This window comes from Micrasema longulum, unplaced genomic scaffold (assembly GCF_059751315.1).
Source record: "Micrasema longulum isolate JH-2025_06_02 unplaced genomic scaffold, ASM5975131v1 h1tg000486l, whole genome shotgun sequence".
Classification (NCBI taxonomy): domain Eukaryota; kingdom Metazoa; phylum Arthropoda; class Insecta; order Trichoptera; family Brachycentridae; genus Micrasema; species Micrasema longulum.
The window spans coordinates 935,709-951,632 of NW_028277683.1; the positions used below are offsets into that span (position 1 = coordinate 935,709).

The 15,924-nt window shown below is 34.2% G+C and overlaps 3 protein-coding genes across 3 annotated transcripts; 2 read left to right on the forward strand and 1 right to left on the reverse strand.

Moving 5' to 3' along the window:
- Positions 1–238: 238 nt before the first annotated feature.
- On the reverse strand, positions 239–3,972 carry LOC148281232 (large ribosomal subunit protein eL22-like). The gene is made up of 3 exons (XM_088227049.1): positions 3,934–3,972; positions 3,525–3,805; positions 239–539 (listed from the first exon to the last, which is right to left on the reverse strand). The coding sequence occupies exons 2-3, from the start codon at positions 3,793–3,795 to the stop codon at positions 376–378; spliced, it is 435 nt and encodes a 144-aa protein (XP_088083175.1). The 5' UTR covers positions 3,796–3,805; positions 3,934–3,972; the 3' UTR covers positions 239–375.
- A 614-nt stretch (positions 3,973–4,586) lies between these two features.
- Positions 4,587–5,430, forward strand: LOC148281233 (uncharacterized). Its single transcript, XM_088227048.1, has 2 exons — positions 4,587–4,726; positions 4,876–5,430. Exon 2 carries the CDS (start codon positions 4,903–4,905, stop codon positions 5,356–5,358), a length of 456 nt encoding a protein of 151 aa, XP_088083174.1. The 5' UTR covers positions 4,587–4,726; positions 4,876–4,902; the 3' UTR covers positions 5,359–5,430.
- A 1,463-nt stretch (positions 5,431–6,893) lies between these two features.
- Positions 6,894–12,844, forward strand: Sce (E3 ubiquitin-protein ligase Sce). The gene is made up of 4 exons (XM_088227047.1): positions 6,894–7,877; positions 8,977–9,155; positions 11,209–11,381; positions 12,112–12,844. The coding sequence occupies exons 1-4, from the start codon at positions 7,135–7,137 to the stop codon at positions 12,154–12,156; spliced, it is 1,140 nt and encodes a 379-aa protein (XP_088083173.1). The 5' UTR covers positions 6,894–7,134; the 3' UTR covers positions 12,157–12,844.
- Positions 12,845–15,924: the final 3,080 nt, after the last annotated feature.

Here is a 15,924-nt window from a genome sequence, read left to right on the forward strand (position 1 = left end):
CAAATACTGTTGTTTGTTTTTCTGTTCCATCAATATCCAGTACTAAGCATATGCAATAAAACAAGAAAATTGGAGAGCTATGTTAGATTTAAACATTAAATTCACTCAAGTCTTTGCATTCTTCAATTATTTTTTTTAATTGCGTAGTCGGAATATGAATTAATGTAAGAAATACGATGTCGAGTCAAGTGGTAAAAGGCTAAGGGTATTTAACACGAAAAAAGTAAAACAAAAAATACCCTTTTTTAAAGCTTTATTCGTCCAAACATTCAAAAAATGCAATTACAATAGAAAAAAATTGTAGAAATTAGTCAATACTTTGGATGTCTGGGCGAATAAGCCCATTATACAAATTATATAATGATATCCGTAAAGTTAATCTTCATTATCTTCGTTGTCGCTGCCAGCGTTGATGTTGAAGTAACGGAGTTCGTACGCGTCTTTCAAGGAAGCCACTACTCGCAGCCAATCGCGGAGGTTGTTCTTCTTCAGGTACCTCTTGGACAGGTATTTCAGATACCTTTTGGAAAAGGGAATATCTGAAGACAAAGGAAACAACATCGTGAGAATTGCGGTCAGTTGAAATGTAATAAAGAGTAGAACTATCCAGCATCATTATAGGTGCATGGAGTAAATTGAGAAGACAGCTCACACACAGCTTGATCAAATTTAAGAATTAGTAAAATGCCAAAAAGTAAAATTACTTCAAGATGTATGGAATGTGGTCTGCGCACTATTTACATGTCCAAACTGAGTGCAAAGGACAGGGGAAAAAAAAGCTAGCAGGAAACAAAATCTCCCAAATGCTGTATAAAAGGATGTAAATTCTTCTAATAGGTATAATTGTGTTGAAAAATTAGATAAATATATTTATTACAAAATATTATTAATTTTTTTCAATAAAAACCTTTATTAGCGTAAAAAAACGAAACAAGCAGTAAAAAAATGGAACAATTTTTTTTTTTTTTTTATTATTTTACATATTTATTACAGCAATATACAAGTAATTATTTATACAACAAATTAATTCTGTAGTAAAAGTAAGCATACATATTTTTTATTTTTGCTGTTGGTTCATCTAAACTGCCTAACTAAGGATAGCTTCCCCGTTCTAAGGCAGTAAATTATGTATTTTATAATGATATTTAAAAGTATTTACAGTTTTATCATAATGTGTGCTTTTTCAGTCTTAAAGGTAAACAATGAATATCCAGAGAAAACATAAATAATACCAAAATCTCTATATCCTTAAGTCCCAAGTCATTACTAGTAAAACAAGCAACCAGATTACGCCCTTCTACATCGGACAACAAATTCTCTGACTCCCTCCGACCAATATGGATTAAGAATGCAGTCAACACCTTCCTCAGCCTGGCGATCCCACCACATTTCCACGAAACTGGGATAAGGTTATATACCCTCGGGCCTATATAATATTGCTGCCTTTAAGCCAAAAAAGTATTGACTCCTCTCTGTAGAATCAGATCCTTATTGGAGTGTCTAGTATTATGAACATGACAAACCCTTGCGTATTTTTTCCTGTTGAGATGTGTGACCGCTACTGACCTCAATATATACTGTAGCACTTGAAATTCTTTGAAGAGCGAATCACTCGGGTATCGGTATGGTTTTTTTAATATAACTCTTAACACTGATTTTTGAGCTATAGCTGCTGAAGCCATAGTCGTTTTAGTGCAGCTTCCCCAGCCAATCAGACCATACGTCAGTATTGAATTTACCAATCCATAATACAATTGTTTTAGTTCTTTAATCCTTAGTATATTAAGGTTGAACTTGCCAAAAAAGAGTCTGGCTCTTGTGTTTAATAACAAATCTTAACATTGCATAATATTAATTAAAACAATATTCACAGTTGAGATAGAATTTGCCAGACAGCTAATATATATACTGTCAAACTTAGTTATTACGGGGAAGACGGGACAGACTAAATTTGCTCTTTATATAGCATTACACGTTATACCAAAGAAGGGTTTTTTAAATCCAATCGCCATTGCACATTGTCACTATTGAAAATTATAATTAACTAGAGAATTCAGCCCTTCACAAAGCTTGGATTTTTTACACGCAATTTCCACCATATGTGTGATACTTTGTCAATGCTGTCGGCGAAAACACCAATTAGGTACTTAGACACTTGCATAGTATCATAAACATAAACCGATACCATACTCAGAGGCATCGGTAATAAGCTAAGTTCTGATTTCGAAAATAATGTTTTTAAAAACAATAGAAAAGTTTTTGCTCAACTGTTATTTTGATTTGTAATGTCTGAGAAGAAGCTCACTATAAAAGTGAATAAATGTAGGGAGAAAACCACAAACTAAAATGTCAACTAATGTTTTCTCATTATATTCTGATCTCTGGATCTCGCTATTTTCGTGATCGTTATAACTAAGTTTGACTGTATATTTAATAAATTGATAAGACGCACGGAAATTATCTAAATAAAACGGCAAAAAGCACACGGAAAGCACAGTTTGTATGGTTGCATACATACAAACTGCTTTTAAAATTATGCTGATTTTATTGATGAACAAAAACCATTATAAACCTATTACGCCACTAACATATATATATAAAGATTTACATAAGATCTCAACCCACTTGTTCTCTAAATCATTTGAATAAATCCATAGCATGTGTGAGCGTGTGACAAAATTAATTGTTTTACTTGAATTACAAATTCAAAAGATTCACTTTAATTTATTTATCTATAGAATCACTTTGTAAAGCGCCCTAGAGGTATTATATTACGAAAATGGTGCTATATAAGTCATCCATAATAATAATACACTATTTAACTTTTGTTTTTTCTTTTAAGAATAGAACAAAACTAAAACAAATATTATACGACAATTATTTATTTTGAAATTAAAACACCAATTTGAAATATTATTTTCGTAGATATGGCAAATGACAAAAGGCGATATCCCTCGCCGCCTACTGGAGTGGCAGGGTTTGATCTAGCCGGACACGGTAAATAAGTATAGATATGTATGGTGAATTTTCAATAAATTTAGAAATATAACTGAAAGATAATTGGCGAATTTGCCGGCTTCCAAATGGCATTCTACAAACCAAAATGACATTGACATTAGTAGAGAAATTCCTTTATAATTTTCACACATCACATTTCTAAAAGTAATCACAAAAACTTGGAATATCAACATCGATGTGTCTCACTTATTTTATCATCATTATTACCCAATGGTCATACGGTACTGCATTAGCACTCCAAAAAGAAAGTTCAGCGCTACAGGAAATTGGATATAAAAATCTATTGTTTTTAATTTATGAAACAACCTCGTTGCTATATACCGATTGACGTTTGAATAACATGGTATATGCCCTATATTCTACATGGGCACAATTCAATTATAAACATACCATTAGGTTATTACCATTCGCATAATACCAATCGTCAGCACAAGCGTGCTTTGTAGGTTAGCTATCAATTCAAAATAATCATCTCAAAATATATTATTATAATGATGCACAATTACCTGCATTAACGACAATCTTCGTCTTATCCCTGGAGATGACAATGTGGTTGCCGAAATTGTTAGTCTTTCCATTAACCTTTATGCGCTCCTTCAAGTATTTCTCGAAGTTGGCGACATCGAAGATGTTATCTTCGGCGGGGTGTGTGCAGTCGATGGAGAACTTGAGGGCGATCTTCTTTTTCTGACCCTTTCCACGGATTTTGCCACCTTTGACTGGCTTTTTACCACCAGAGAAAAGCTGCGGCTTCTTGACTGCTACTTTATTCACCATTGTGGCTAACCTAAAACATAATTTTGACTGAATCAGCCACGAGCACAATCGGATATTGACACAAAGTTACGACACGTATTTTACTTGAATATTAACTTTAAAAAACTAACGTTAACACTAAAAATTTAATTAACTTACCAACACGTGTTACTCTAACACGACATAAAATTCAAAATGGCCGAGTAGCAGTTTGAGAGTTGCGGTTATCGTGTCATTCCGCTACACGCACGCTCTCTGACGGTAGAATAATGTTCTACAAACCCCTACATTAAATTATCAAAGATGGCGCTGCTTGCGTTTCGTCTGCTCCTAAAAAAATGTTAAGCGGCAAAAATCAGAACACGCAATTTTTTAAACATTTTTTATGCTTCCTTGAACACGAACCACGAACTCATTTATTCAAAACTCGTTTTCTCATTCATTGTTCTGAGCTCGACAATTCCCATGATATTTCTAAGGTCATTTGCTGAGACGCGATATTTTGAGATGACGTAACAGACTCTATAACACCTATTAAATCAAATTGCGTATACGAATCGTTACATTAGGTGTACCTTGTCGAAATATTGAAGTGCCATATTACCATACATCATAATATATTCTCGCATTTTACTTTACATTACAAATTTTGAGTCTTGAATTCCGGAAGTTGGGCGGCATACTTCATACTTCACTGTTCATGTGTTCATTACCATTAGTATCTTGAAAATCGTATAGATGGAACTCGTGTATTTCTGTTCATTTTCTATTTATAAAAGTTTGACAGCGGATCATCTGTCGACGTCGTGAACTAAAGTGAGAAAACATATTTCCTGAATTAGTAAGCGTTAAGTTTGTCGGATGTCGTGATGAGAACAATCTAAACGATTACGGACTTGATAAAAAATGTGACATTTCACGAAATGTTTTGCTAGATACTCGACGAAAGCAGGTAATGAGTTCACAATATGTTTCTGTTTACGACATTTGTTAATTTTATTGATTAATATAACGATACGCGTATAATATGCACATATGCAGCGTCTTTGACCCTTTTAAAAGTGTTGTTTTTTTTACTAGTTTATGTGTATTTTTTGACAGGTGAGGTCCTCTACGAAGTAATTAAAAATGGCACAATGTTTTTCTGCCTGTAGCTGTAGCGATCTCGAAGGAATTAGCCGGTCCGATTTAGATCGTTATACAGACAAAATAGAGAATGTGTTGAATGAAGAAAATGGCAGACGAATATTCAGAGGTTTCATGATAACTACAAAGATGAAAGATGGAAAGCGATGCCTCAGACTCTGGGAAGAATGCGATAAAGTGATTAGTTCACCAGCTGCAGATTCAACGGATAAAAAAATATACGCAGAATTCCTTTGTGAAGTCGACGATCTCATTGAACACGCTGATAAGGTTGACGAATTGGATTTCGCTATAATGGAAAAGCTGACCTTAACGAGAGATACGGAAGATAAGCAAGAAATTATCACTATCATAAAATTGCTAAAAATCGAAATAGCGAACGCTATGAGAACGGAGTACACAGCATTTAGGAAGCATTTCATTGCAAAAAGATTTTAAGCTGTTGTGCTCTGAATCACACGTTTATTTAATATTTATTCTCACCTAAATAAAACAATTGTATTTGCAAAACTATTTTACTCTTCTATTCCCGCAACCTACAACACTAGTAATTATTTCAGTTTAGTGGTGAAATTAATTTTTTGTACCTAACAATTTTGTTTTGCCGCCTTGAATATGACAAATCGTTTCAGTCGCACCAACATGATTCGTCTATTTGATTTGGTATATGCTAGAGATGAAATAATCGACTAAATTTACTAATCGAATGATTAGTAATTGAATGAATGAAATAATCGAATGAATCATTAATTTCCGGTATACCATAGACAATACACCGAAATTTATTCAAAGACAAACTCCGTTTTTCGGAAGAAATATCCATGCTTTGGGAATACTAGGTACTTTTTTTCCTTTATAAGAAAGAGCCTTCTACCAAAATGTCAAAACATCGACCAAAAACAAGTTACATAGATTTACAAATTAAAATTAAAAACAACACAAACAGAAAGGAATAACAATATGAACACTAGCAAAAAACTAAACCTACATTGTATGAAAACTTCAAATTAGTTGCATTCTAAAATATTTTCAATTGTTTTGAATTTTTATTTTATTAAAACTAATTATATTAAATGAAAAACAGAAGTCACGTTCTAAAACGGATTTTATTTCTAGAAAGCCGGGACGCGAATACAAAAAAAGTCGTGTGTTTATTGTAAGTAACCGTAATAAAAATGTAATACAAAAAAAATATATGACGAATTTATACTGATTTTCAAAACAAAAAATGGGAAAGTGGAAACATGGTTCGATAATTAAAAAATACCACCCGTATTACGGATTTAAAAAGCAACGTATTTGCGTTAGTTTTTTTTTTAAATATGGCAATAATAATGTAAACCATGATCCTTACTTTTTGGTATTTAGAAATATTTAAATGGGTTTAATTATGGTCTGTGGTTATCATTACTTGACATAACCTAATATTTATCTGTCAAACAAAGGATGAAAATGAAAATATTTTTGTTTCATATTTATTGTTTAGGTCACGCATGTAAAACAACAATCAGCTGTTATTGTGATGATATTTCAGACCAGGTGGATTTGATATCAATTACTCAATTACCTGTGTTATTAAGTACACAAATAGGCTAGTAGCAGACCCATAAACAAACGTCACTTTATTTTGTTGTTGAATGGTGAATTTTATTCAAGGTATAATAAACATTTTTATTTTACCTGTGCGGACATAACTAAAAAAAACAAAAGCATTTAATTTCAACTATCATACACGTCTTCTAGATCCCAGCGCCCATTACGTCATTACGAATTAGTTGGCGATGGAAGTAGTCGAATGAAAGTAGTTGGCTTAAAGCTCGCCCATTGGTCTATTTGTAGTCGAATGAATTTTACGCACGCCTATTGGTCTATTTGCATTCGAGTGAATTCATTCGACTACATTACTGCATTCGGGCTTTCATTCGACTGAATTTAGTAATTGAATGTAGTCAACTACTTTCATTCGACTACTTGCATCGCTAGTATTTGCAGTGTGCCAACATAAGAGTGTGTTTGTTGTCCGCCGAAAATTGCAATATGGCATCGCCGGCGTTATGTCAAATTGTCAAAACAATGGAATTTTTTATGAAAAAGTAAATACCGCCTCGTTTACAGTGATAAAATTGTTTTCAAAATAAGTATTCGTGACTTCTCACTTACTATACATCCCCGCAGTTACTCGATTTTGTTTATATTTCAACTGGAAGCTCCAAAATGACATCGACTGAGCAGGTACAAAATAAAACATGGGAATTATCCCTTTACGAGCTCCACCGGACACCCCACGAAGCTATAACTGACACTACGGAGATAGCCGTATCCCCGAGGAGTCTTCACAGCGAGTTAATGTGTCCAATATGTCTAGACATGCTTAAGAAAACCATGACAACGAAAGAATGTCTCCATAGGTTTTGTTCAGATTGTATCATCACGGCCCTGCGCTCTGGTAATAAAGAGTGCCCGACTTGTAGGAAAAAGTTAGTCTCTAAGCGTTCTTTAAGACCCGATCCGAATTTCGATTTGTTAATTTCTAAAATTTACCCAAGCAGAGACGAGTACGAGGCGCACCAAGAAAGAGTCTTGGCAAATTTGAATAAATCGCATTCGCAGGCCGCGCTGGTCAACTCTATTACGGAGGGGATTAAACTGCAGTCGCAAAACCGGCCCCAGAGGTCGCGGAAGGCGCAGGACGATAACTCGAATCCGGGTCAAGCGGCTTCGAATGGAAATGTGGAAGCCAACAGTCAGACTCCTTCCGCGAGTCCCGCGGTAGCTAAGGAAGGGACCGCGCCCCCCGCGGCGCAGTCCAGCTCCAACCCTCCGTCCGTGCGGAGCACCCCCTCCCCTGTCCCCTCCAGTGTGAGCTCCACCTCCAAGAACACGAGCACCACCAAGAGAGCCAAGTCCGTATTGACTTCGGAGAGAAGTGAAGAAAGTGAGTCCAGCGAAGCAGACAGGTACTGAAATCCACATGAACCTTTTTAATTAACACACATAGATTGGCAATAATATCTACAGTGTATTAAAGTTAGCGTAATTTTTTTTTTAAAGATAAAAATATGACATTTTATGAAGTTCTTTAAAGTATAAATGGAGTTAACAGTTGTTTGTAGATTTCCATGATCATATAAATGTAATAATGTTTTCGTAAAATGAAACACACCGGTATTATTCTCATTCTTTAAGGTTAGTGCTATATGTCACTGCGACCCGTGAAGATCTATTGTGAAGGGTCCCTGTGAATAGTTCTCATCCTCCGAGCCCAAGTCTTTAAAGAGCCTAGCTAGTTAAATGAAAACTCTCTTCTTCCTCTTGCTAATGTGTTTTCTATTCTATTGCTTAATCTCCTCCTCCGAGCCCAGATCCTGAAGACTATTAGGTAGGGAGCGACCGCTCTCACATCATTAGTTTTTACCAGTGGTCGCCTGAAGATGCAGCTTCTTTCGTGATATTAAGCTTCACATAAACTCCATATAAGTGTTTCATTATCTGCATTGCAGAACCTACATCTAAAAGTTTTATAAGGGCTAATTCTAGCAAGGTCTTATTCAATCTGCAATGTCCCACGAGGGCTCTAGTGAGGGATGCAAGGTGAGACAGAGAGATGGAGAGGTGCGAGGCTGTGAGAGTGAAGTGATGTTTCGGAAAAAACTTTAAACCCATTTGTTCTCTAAATCATTTGAATAAATCCGTAGCATGTGATAACAAAATAAATTGTTTTAATTCAATTACAAATTTAAAAGCTTCAATGAAATTTATTTATCTATAGAATCGCTTTGTAAAGCACCCTTGAGGTATTATATTATGGAAATGGCGCTCTATAAGTTATCCATAATAATAATAACCCTCACTTGGTTTCGGTCAAGTTTCATTAGGTCGCAAGCAAACCTTTGGGAGTGCCTATTCGGTAGTTTCTTGCATGATGCTAACCAAGTGCGGTGGTCTTCATTGTGTTGGATACTCGACAATATTGTGGATAATTTATTTAAATGTAGTTCAAATGTATGACTTTTATTTATGAACGCATTTTCATTTCAACAATATGAATGATTTCAGGACGGAAGGAGGTGATTCCTTAGACACCGAGGGGGAGGGGGGCTCTGACACACTGATGTCCAATGAAATAGAACTGGTGTTCAAGCCGCACCCTACGGAGATGACCGGAGACAATCAGCTCATCAAAGCATTGAAGGAAAACTCTATCAGATACATTAAGACAACAGCAAATGCCACAGGTTAGTCAGATTATTTGATCATTTTCATATTTTTTGTTATTTTTGGAGTGATTTCAATATTACAAAATTAAAAAAAAATCGTATCGATGATAATACGATACATAAAAGTATCAATATATTTTTTTTGGCTTAGTTTGATAGTTTTGAGTATGCCCAAATGTTTGCAGACAGGCTGGATTTCCTCCCTAGGGAGTTATCTAGATCTAAATTTGTTGCAACAGAGAGGAAAAACATTTTTGAGAAGGGAATATAGAAGTCTAAGCATACAGGGCTTATGATCTGTCATTGGCTGATTTAAGTGGCCACTTTACACACTGTGTTACACTCACCGCCTATGTTAAAACATCCACATTTCCTCAACTCTTCCATCTTTTATTTTTTTTTTTTTTTAATTTTTTTTTTTTTTAAATTCTAAACAATTTTTTTAATTCCCGCCAAACTGCAAAAGCAGTTTTTTTGCAGGGATTTCTCTCTTTAAACATTTTTGTAACACAATATAATAATGTTTACATAAAATATTTTAAAAAAAATCTTAAAAATATCAATAAAATAAAAGTTTAAAAAAATTAAATACAAGTAAATCAAGTCTTTTTTGATAACGAAATATATAAAAAAATAATAAACAAACACTTTTTTTGACACTGTTTTAAATTGTTTGGTTTCCCCATTTTTTTTGTTTTTTTGTTGACTTTTGTGAAGTAAAAGAGCCGAAACCTTTATCATACGGGTGAGATTCATCCGGCTGAACCAATTTACTTACTAGGCAAGGCCTGAAAACAATTTTCCAATTTTTATTTAATTTTTAATTTTAAAAATTTAATTTTCCAATTTTTACTTTTATCAGTTAGTTAATTCAACAATGTTTTGAGTATGTCCAAATGTTTGCAGACAGGCTGTATTTCCTCCCTAGGGAGTTATCTAGATTTAAATTTGTTACAACGGAGATAGAAAACATTTTTTTTTCATTTGAGAAGCGAATATGGAAATCCAGCCTGTCTGCAAACATTTAGACACAGTTGAGGAAATGTGGATGTTTAAACATAGGCAGAATGGTGAATGATACACAGTGTGTAAAGCAGCCACTTAAACTAGTCAATGTATGCCAATATTAAAAAAAAAAGTATATTGTCAAGTGTCCTCGGCTCGGGTAACTCCAAAGAGGTTTGCATAACGTGGTGGGTTTGACTTGTGAAGTAATATCACGCCATTTGATGTAGTGTTTGGTAGGTAGACAGGATGGACTGCCACACACCTCTATCCTGACGTACATTCTTAGCTTCTTTCACATTCATAGATCTTATCATACATGCCCTTCGGTTGTATCAGCTTTTGACGTGACCAGACTTGAGATTTTGATTTATCTGATCATGACACGTCTTCCTTGGTCGTCCACGCCCTATGTCACCATTCATTCTTGTATTACAATTTTATCACCATCCATTCGCTCTACATGACCAAACCATCTTAGTGACCCTTTCTTAATCTTATCAATTACAACTATATCTCAGATTTACTTGCATGCACGCCTGATTTCATCATTCGTAATCCTGTCCTACCTTGATTTCTCAAAGAGGAATTTAGTGGTTTTTAAAAATATTTTATTATTTCTTAATAGACTAATACACTAAGCCAAAAAATATATATATCGTATTATCAGCGCTATGATTTTTTAAAGTTTTCTATTTCAGAAATCACTCCGTGTGTGATGTCTCAAGTTCTCTTCCGCTTCTTCTCGGCCAGTTCTGCCGATTGTAGTAAACCGGAAACTTTTTACAGCTAATCATTGCTTGATTCATATGAACTTGTGACGTCGTTCAAAGTAGTTAGTTTTTATGAAAATACTTTTTATTTTCAAGAAACTTTGCCGTAAAATTTAATGCTCTAATTTTTACCGCGCGTAAGAAAACATTTTTTGCAGCCAATTTTCCGTAGGGCTGAAATTCCTTATTGTTAAATAAACACATAATGCGCTACAAAAGCTACTAACTAGCTAACTAGCATCCACTCGGCATTACGGTTGGTTTTTCCCTGATCTGTAATTATTGTCTTGCAGTTGACCACCTGAGTAAGTACCTGGCCATGCGGCTGACCCTGGATCTGGACACGGAGCTCCCTGACACGTACCGCCTGCTGAACTTCTGCATCTACATTGCGCCGCAGCCCGCCCAGTTTGTGGTCTTGTCGGGCTCGCACACCCTGCGACAGGTCAACGATAAGTACTGGAAGGTATGACTCCCACTAACTGATCCTCATCCCCTTATCCTCACCTTGCAGCTCAAAGCAGTGACCATCGATACTCTATATAGGCACTATCCACCGGGGCCTGATTGACTGTTTATGAAATAGGCCGAAGCCTGGGGGTTTCAGGGCTCTGGAGGGCGTGACTAGAATGATCGGGCGATGCATATTAACTAGATGAATAATACTTGTAATATTTTTTTGCCATCACAACAAAGAATTGTAGTAAGATATTTTTCACCATTAAAAAGACAAAAAGTTGTTTTGTTTGATATTCTGGTTATATAGTTTGGCAGCTGATGAATTGGCAAGGCCTAAAAATTAAGAAAATAGTCCATTTTTATTAATTTTTTCATACATTTTGGAGAAACTTTGTCGTAATTAAATGGTCTAATTTTTACCACACGTAAGAAAACATTTTTTATATCCCATTTCCCATAGCACTGAATTCCTCATTTAAACAAGAACAGAATGTGTTGGCCATCTATCAGCTTCAACCACTCAGATTCTCCGTGACTAATTATAATAATAATATAACCTAGTGTTTTTTGGGTGATCCCGTGTCAGTTGGACTCATTCCGACGCTTTGGCTACCATTGCAAGAGCCATCTTCAGTATAAACTAGTTTAGTAACTCTCATCATCAGGATTTAAGCCATCTTAAAATTACACTAGTTTTGAATAATATTTTATCTGTTTAAACTGAGGTTTTTTTTCAGGTAAACAAGCCGCTGGAGATTTACTACTCTTGGAAGAAGACATGAGCAAATCGCCACTAAATTTTAGAATCATTTACTTTATTTTGTAACAAACAAGTGAAAACTCAATTGAATAACAATATTCTGCCATTTAAGTGAAAATGAAATTAAAGGACAACGTTGATTATGTATTCAATGAAGAACAAATTATTACACCTTCAAATTGCATTTATTGCGAGGAATTGAAGGATGTTTGACCATTCTAAAAATCGGGACAGTTATTAATCGTTTAATAGTCCTTTGTGTAATATAAATAGGGGTATTAGAAGCAAACTTAGGAATCTCCATTGAAGGAGTTACTGGGATATTTGCAAAAAACTTTGAAAAAAAGAATTGTGTGATTTCTAATTGTGCTTCACTAACTCAATGGAGAATGCCAAGTTTGCGGTGCCAAGTTGAATAGTTGAAATCTGTTTTTGCAAAATTTAGAGACAGTTTTGAATTACGCTATATTACGTAGGTTTTTATGTACACTTTATTTTGGCATCAATAACTGATTTTCTGTTTTTGGTGGAGATTTCTAAGTTTGCCCCTTAAATAACTAATATATATGAATTATTTGGTTATTCTAATGAAATGAATTGGTTGCTAAATGTATTATTGCAATTTAAAAATAATTAAAGTGGATAAATAAAAAATCGATCTTTGTTTTTGAATATCGTTTCAATGAGGAAGATCAGTGCTGTTTCTTAAAGTTTTGTATTTCTGAAATTACTCCGCGTGTGTAGTCTCAAATTCCCGTCCGCTTCTTTTCGGTCAGTTCTGCCGATTGGTCCGTTGACGTACCCTAAACTGGAAATCTTTCGCAACTCTCTTATCATCGGTTGATTCACATGAACTAGTAACATACATTTTCAAGAAACTTTGCAGTACAATTGAATGCTCTAATTTTTACACTCCTAAGAAAACATTTTCGAACTTCGTCATTAGAAAATATTGTTGAATTTTACAGAGGATTGCAGAAGTAAAGAGAAAAATATCTCATTTTAATTATTATTGTTTGATTCGGTTAGTAAAAATATATGTTGCAAGTGTAGTTTAAAACAAACAAATTAAATGTCACATGTCATAGTTAACCCATTTATTGAAATATGTATTTCGTGGTTATCCAATAACATATGTTTTTTTGGTTTCAAGCCAGGTTTTTTCAGAATTTTGACACGCCGAGCTAAAAAGGTTACCTATCACTGGCCTAGATGATAGCCCCTGTAATGCTGTTTAAAACGTCAGAAAGAAAGATGAAAGACACACGGTGTAATAACCCAGTAAAACATCAGTATCCATGAGGCCATGAAAATCTGAGACTTTATTGACAGATATATTTGTCGACTTTCGTAAGTTGTCGACGGTGGTTCCTCAGTTCCGATAAATACCTAATAAATAGATCTGGTGGCGATTACAAACGGTATGTATCGAGACGATAGACTGTACGGCATCTAAGATTTGCTACACTCGCAAGGTAAACTCATTTCTATTTATGTATCAGCTGTAGGAAAGGTTTACTGGCTTAACTGTTTTACTATCTCTATCCACTGAGATTTTACGTATCTGACTCTACCGACTTGTTGAAACGTGTTTTCAGAAAGTTATGGCTATCAATGAAAATAAATTAATTTACAAATATTTACGGTGGCAACATTTCTTAGTGAAATACAGTGCGTACGCACATTGTCATCTCAACTATCAAATGATTTGGTGTTTAGTGTAAAAACTATTCCAGAGTACCCATGAAAGGTTTTCAAGTATAAACATGATTAATAACTGTTGAGTTCCAGATTGAAAACAGAATTATAAATCGTGTTCAAAAGTTCACGCTTACTCAATGACTCAATTGTACGTTTAAATGGCTCTAAGCCAAACATTTTCCGCAAACTAAATACTCCGATGTATGTGAAAATATACATTTATATCATATACGCGGTGTTGAGGATTGGACGAGGTGTGAATAATACCTCGTCCTAGGAGGAGGAAACTTTAAGAGTGGACTGTATTGTGAGGAAGGAAGGTTGCGCAACTCCACCAACCTGCTTATGATTTCATTTTCAATTTCAATTTTATTTATTCATATATATGTACATTACAAAATGGAATATCTTAATTCATACATATAGAAATAATTAGGTAAAATTAGGTTTATATAAAAAAAACACATAAGTATACATAATATCCAGACAATAATATGTTAAAAAAGTAAGAGAATTTTGTAACGAAAAACTCCCTCAGAGACGTGAAAAATGTCTATGTCCAAAGTAATATTGGTCAACAAAGAGATAGCTCTTCCAACAGGCATAACCATTGGCAGGTTGGTCCTGTATATTGGAATGTGAAACAATACATGCTGACGCTGTCTAAGGTAATTAATTATCCGGAACATAAAAGTTAATGCTCCGCATAATTTCAGGGTTGTCAATAATACCGCGCAACAATCGAAAGAAGTGCGTAGTTAAATACACATTCCTTCTAGTCTTCAAACTGCTGTAACTGAGCATACCCTGGAGGAACTCAGTGGGATAAAGCCATGGATAATATCCGCACTTTCTCATGTAGAGAAACTGAAGAAATTTCTTCTGAACCTTCTCTACCATAAGAGAGTACTTCAACTCACACAGTCCCCAAATCATTGAGCCACTCTCGAGTCTACTTCGCACCAACGAGTTATAAAGAATTCTCAGTTTTCGGAACTTTAAAAATCTGTGGCTACTTCCGCCCCAGGATGCTGGACAGTTATTTTTCAATTAATCCCTAAAAATCTATTTGCTGTCGATCGAAGTTCAATCAAAATAAAATCTCAAATAAAATTTACATTTGAAGCACTTACTTTTTGTTTATTCATTATAATTAAAATCACAAAGATCTTTATCTACATAGGGACTTTTCCCTAAATGTAATAAATCTGGCATATACCAATTGAATTGTAATTGTAAAAACTAAAAGAAACTTTAATATTAGATGATGTAATAACTTATATTTACATATAAGTTATTAATTTAAAAAATACTTGGTTCACTTCCACTTATTTATTTTGACCAATTAGCGCTTTCACCCTCTAATGGGCATCTTCAGACTGGTGAATATTATACAGTGTAAGGGTAATTTATATTTATTACAATGGAATTCCATCAAGCATTGTCAATAAATAATTTAAATGGAAAAAAAATAATATTAGAGTAAAAGAACACTTTAGATGCCTAAATAATAATTTTTCTGAATTTGTAAACCATCTAATGATCATAATTTTAATAAAGACACTGGATTAGAAGTTTTTCTTGTTGTAACTATAATATTAAAATTAGACAAATCTTAGAAATTAAAAAAGCGATTCATTCAAGTATATATTGATACACAATATGTTCTTAGGCCTTACTCATAAACTTGGCATAAAGTTAGACTTAAGCATAATGGTACAGTTCGAATGGGCACACCAACCATATTATAGTGGTAGAATAAGGATGGTATTCCCATACGAATTATACCACTATTCTTAGGCGTAACTTTGCTCGAGTTTATGAATAAAGTTAAATAGGATAGAATTCATTAATTAACTATACCTTGATAAAGAAGCTTGTGTAGCTTTGAAACCTGTTGAAACCTTTGAAACAAAGCTGTTTTATATTTTTTTCACAAAATAGAATCGATCATATTATAATTTATTCATCGGGTGGAAAGTTTTAATATTATTATTATTATTATTATTTCTGCTTTAAAAAAAATCGTACTATTGTTTTTTTAATTCTTAGTGTAGCTTATTTTTTCGAATGCATTAAACTATTTTCA

Coding starts and splice junctions, on each gene's coding strand:
- Sce (XM_088227047.1), top strand. CDS start 7,135: ATGACATCGACTGAGCAGGTACAAAATAAAACATGGGAATTATCCCTT. Junction 9,156..11,208: donor GACAACAGCAAATGCCACAG/GTTAGTCAGATT, acceptor ATTGTCTTGCAG/TTGACCACCTGAGTAAGTAC. Junction 11,382..12,111: donor TCAACGATAAGTACTGGAAG/GTATGACTCCCA, acceptor GTTTTTTTTCAG/GTAAACAAGCCGCTGGAGAT.
- LOC148281232 (XM_088227049.1), bottom strand. CDS start 3,795: ATGGTGAATAAAGTAGCAGTCAAGAAGCCGCAGCTTTTCTCTGGTGGT. Junction 540..3,524: donor GAAGATTGTCGTTAATGCAG/GTAATTGTGCAT, acceptor CTTTGTCTTCAG/ATATTCCCTTTTCCAAAAGG.
- LOC148281233 (XM_088227048.1), top strand. CDS start 4,903: ATGGCACAATGTTTTTCTGCCTGTAGCTGTAGCGATCTCGAAGGAATT.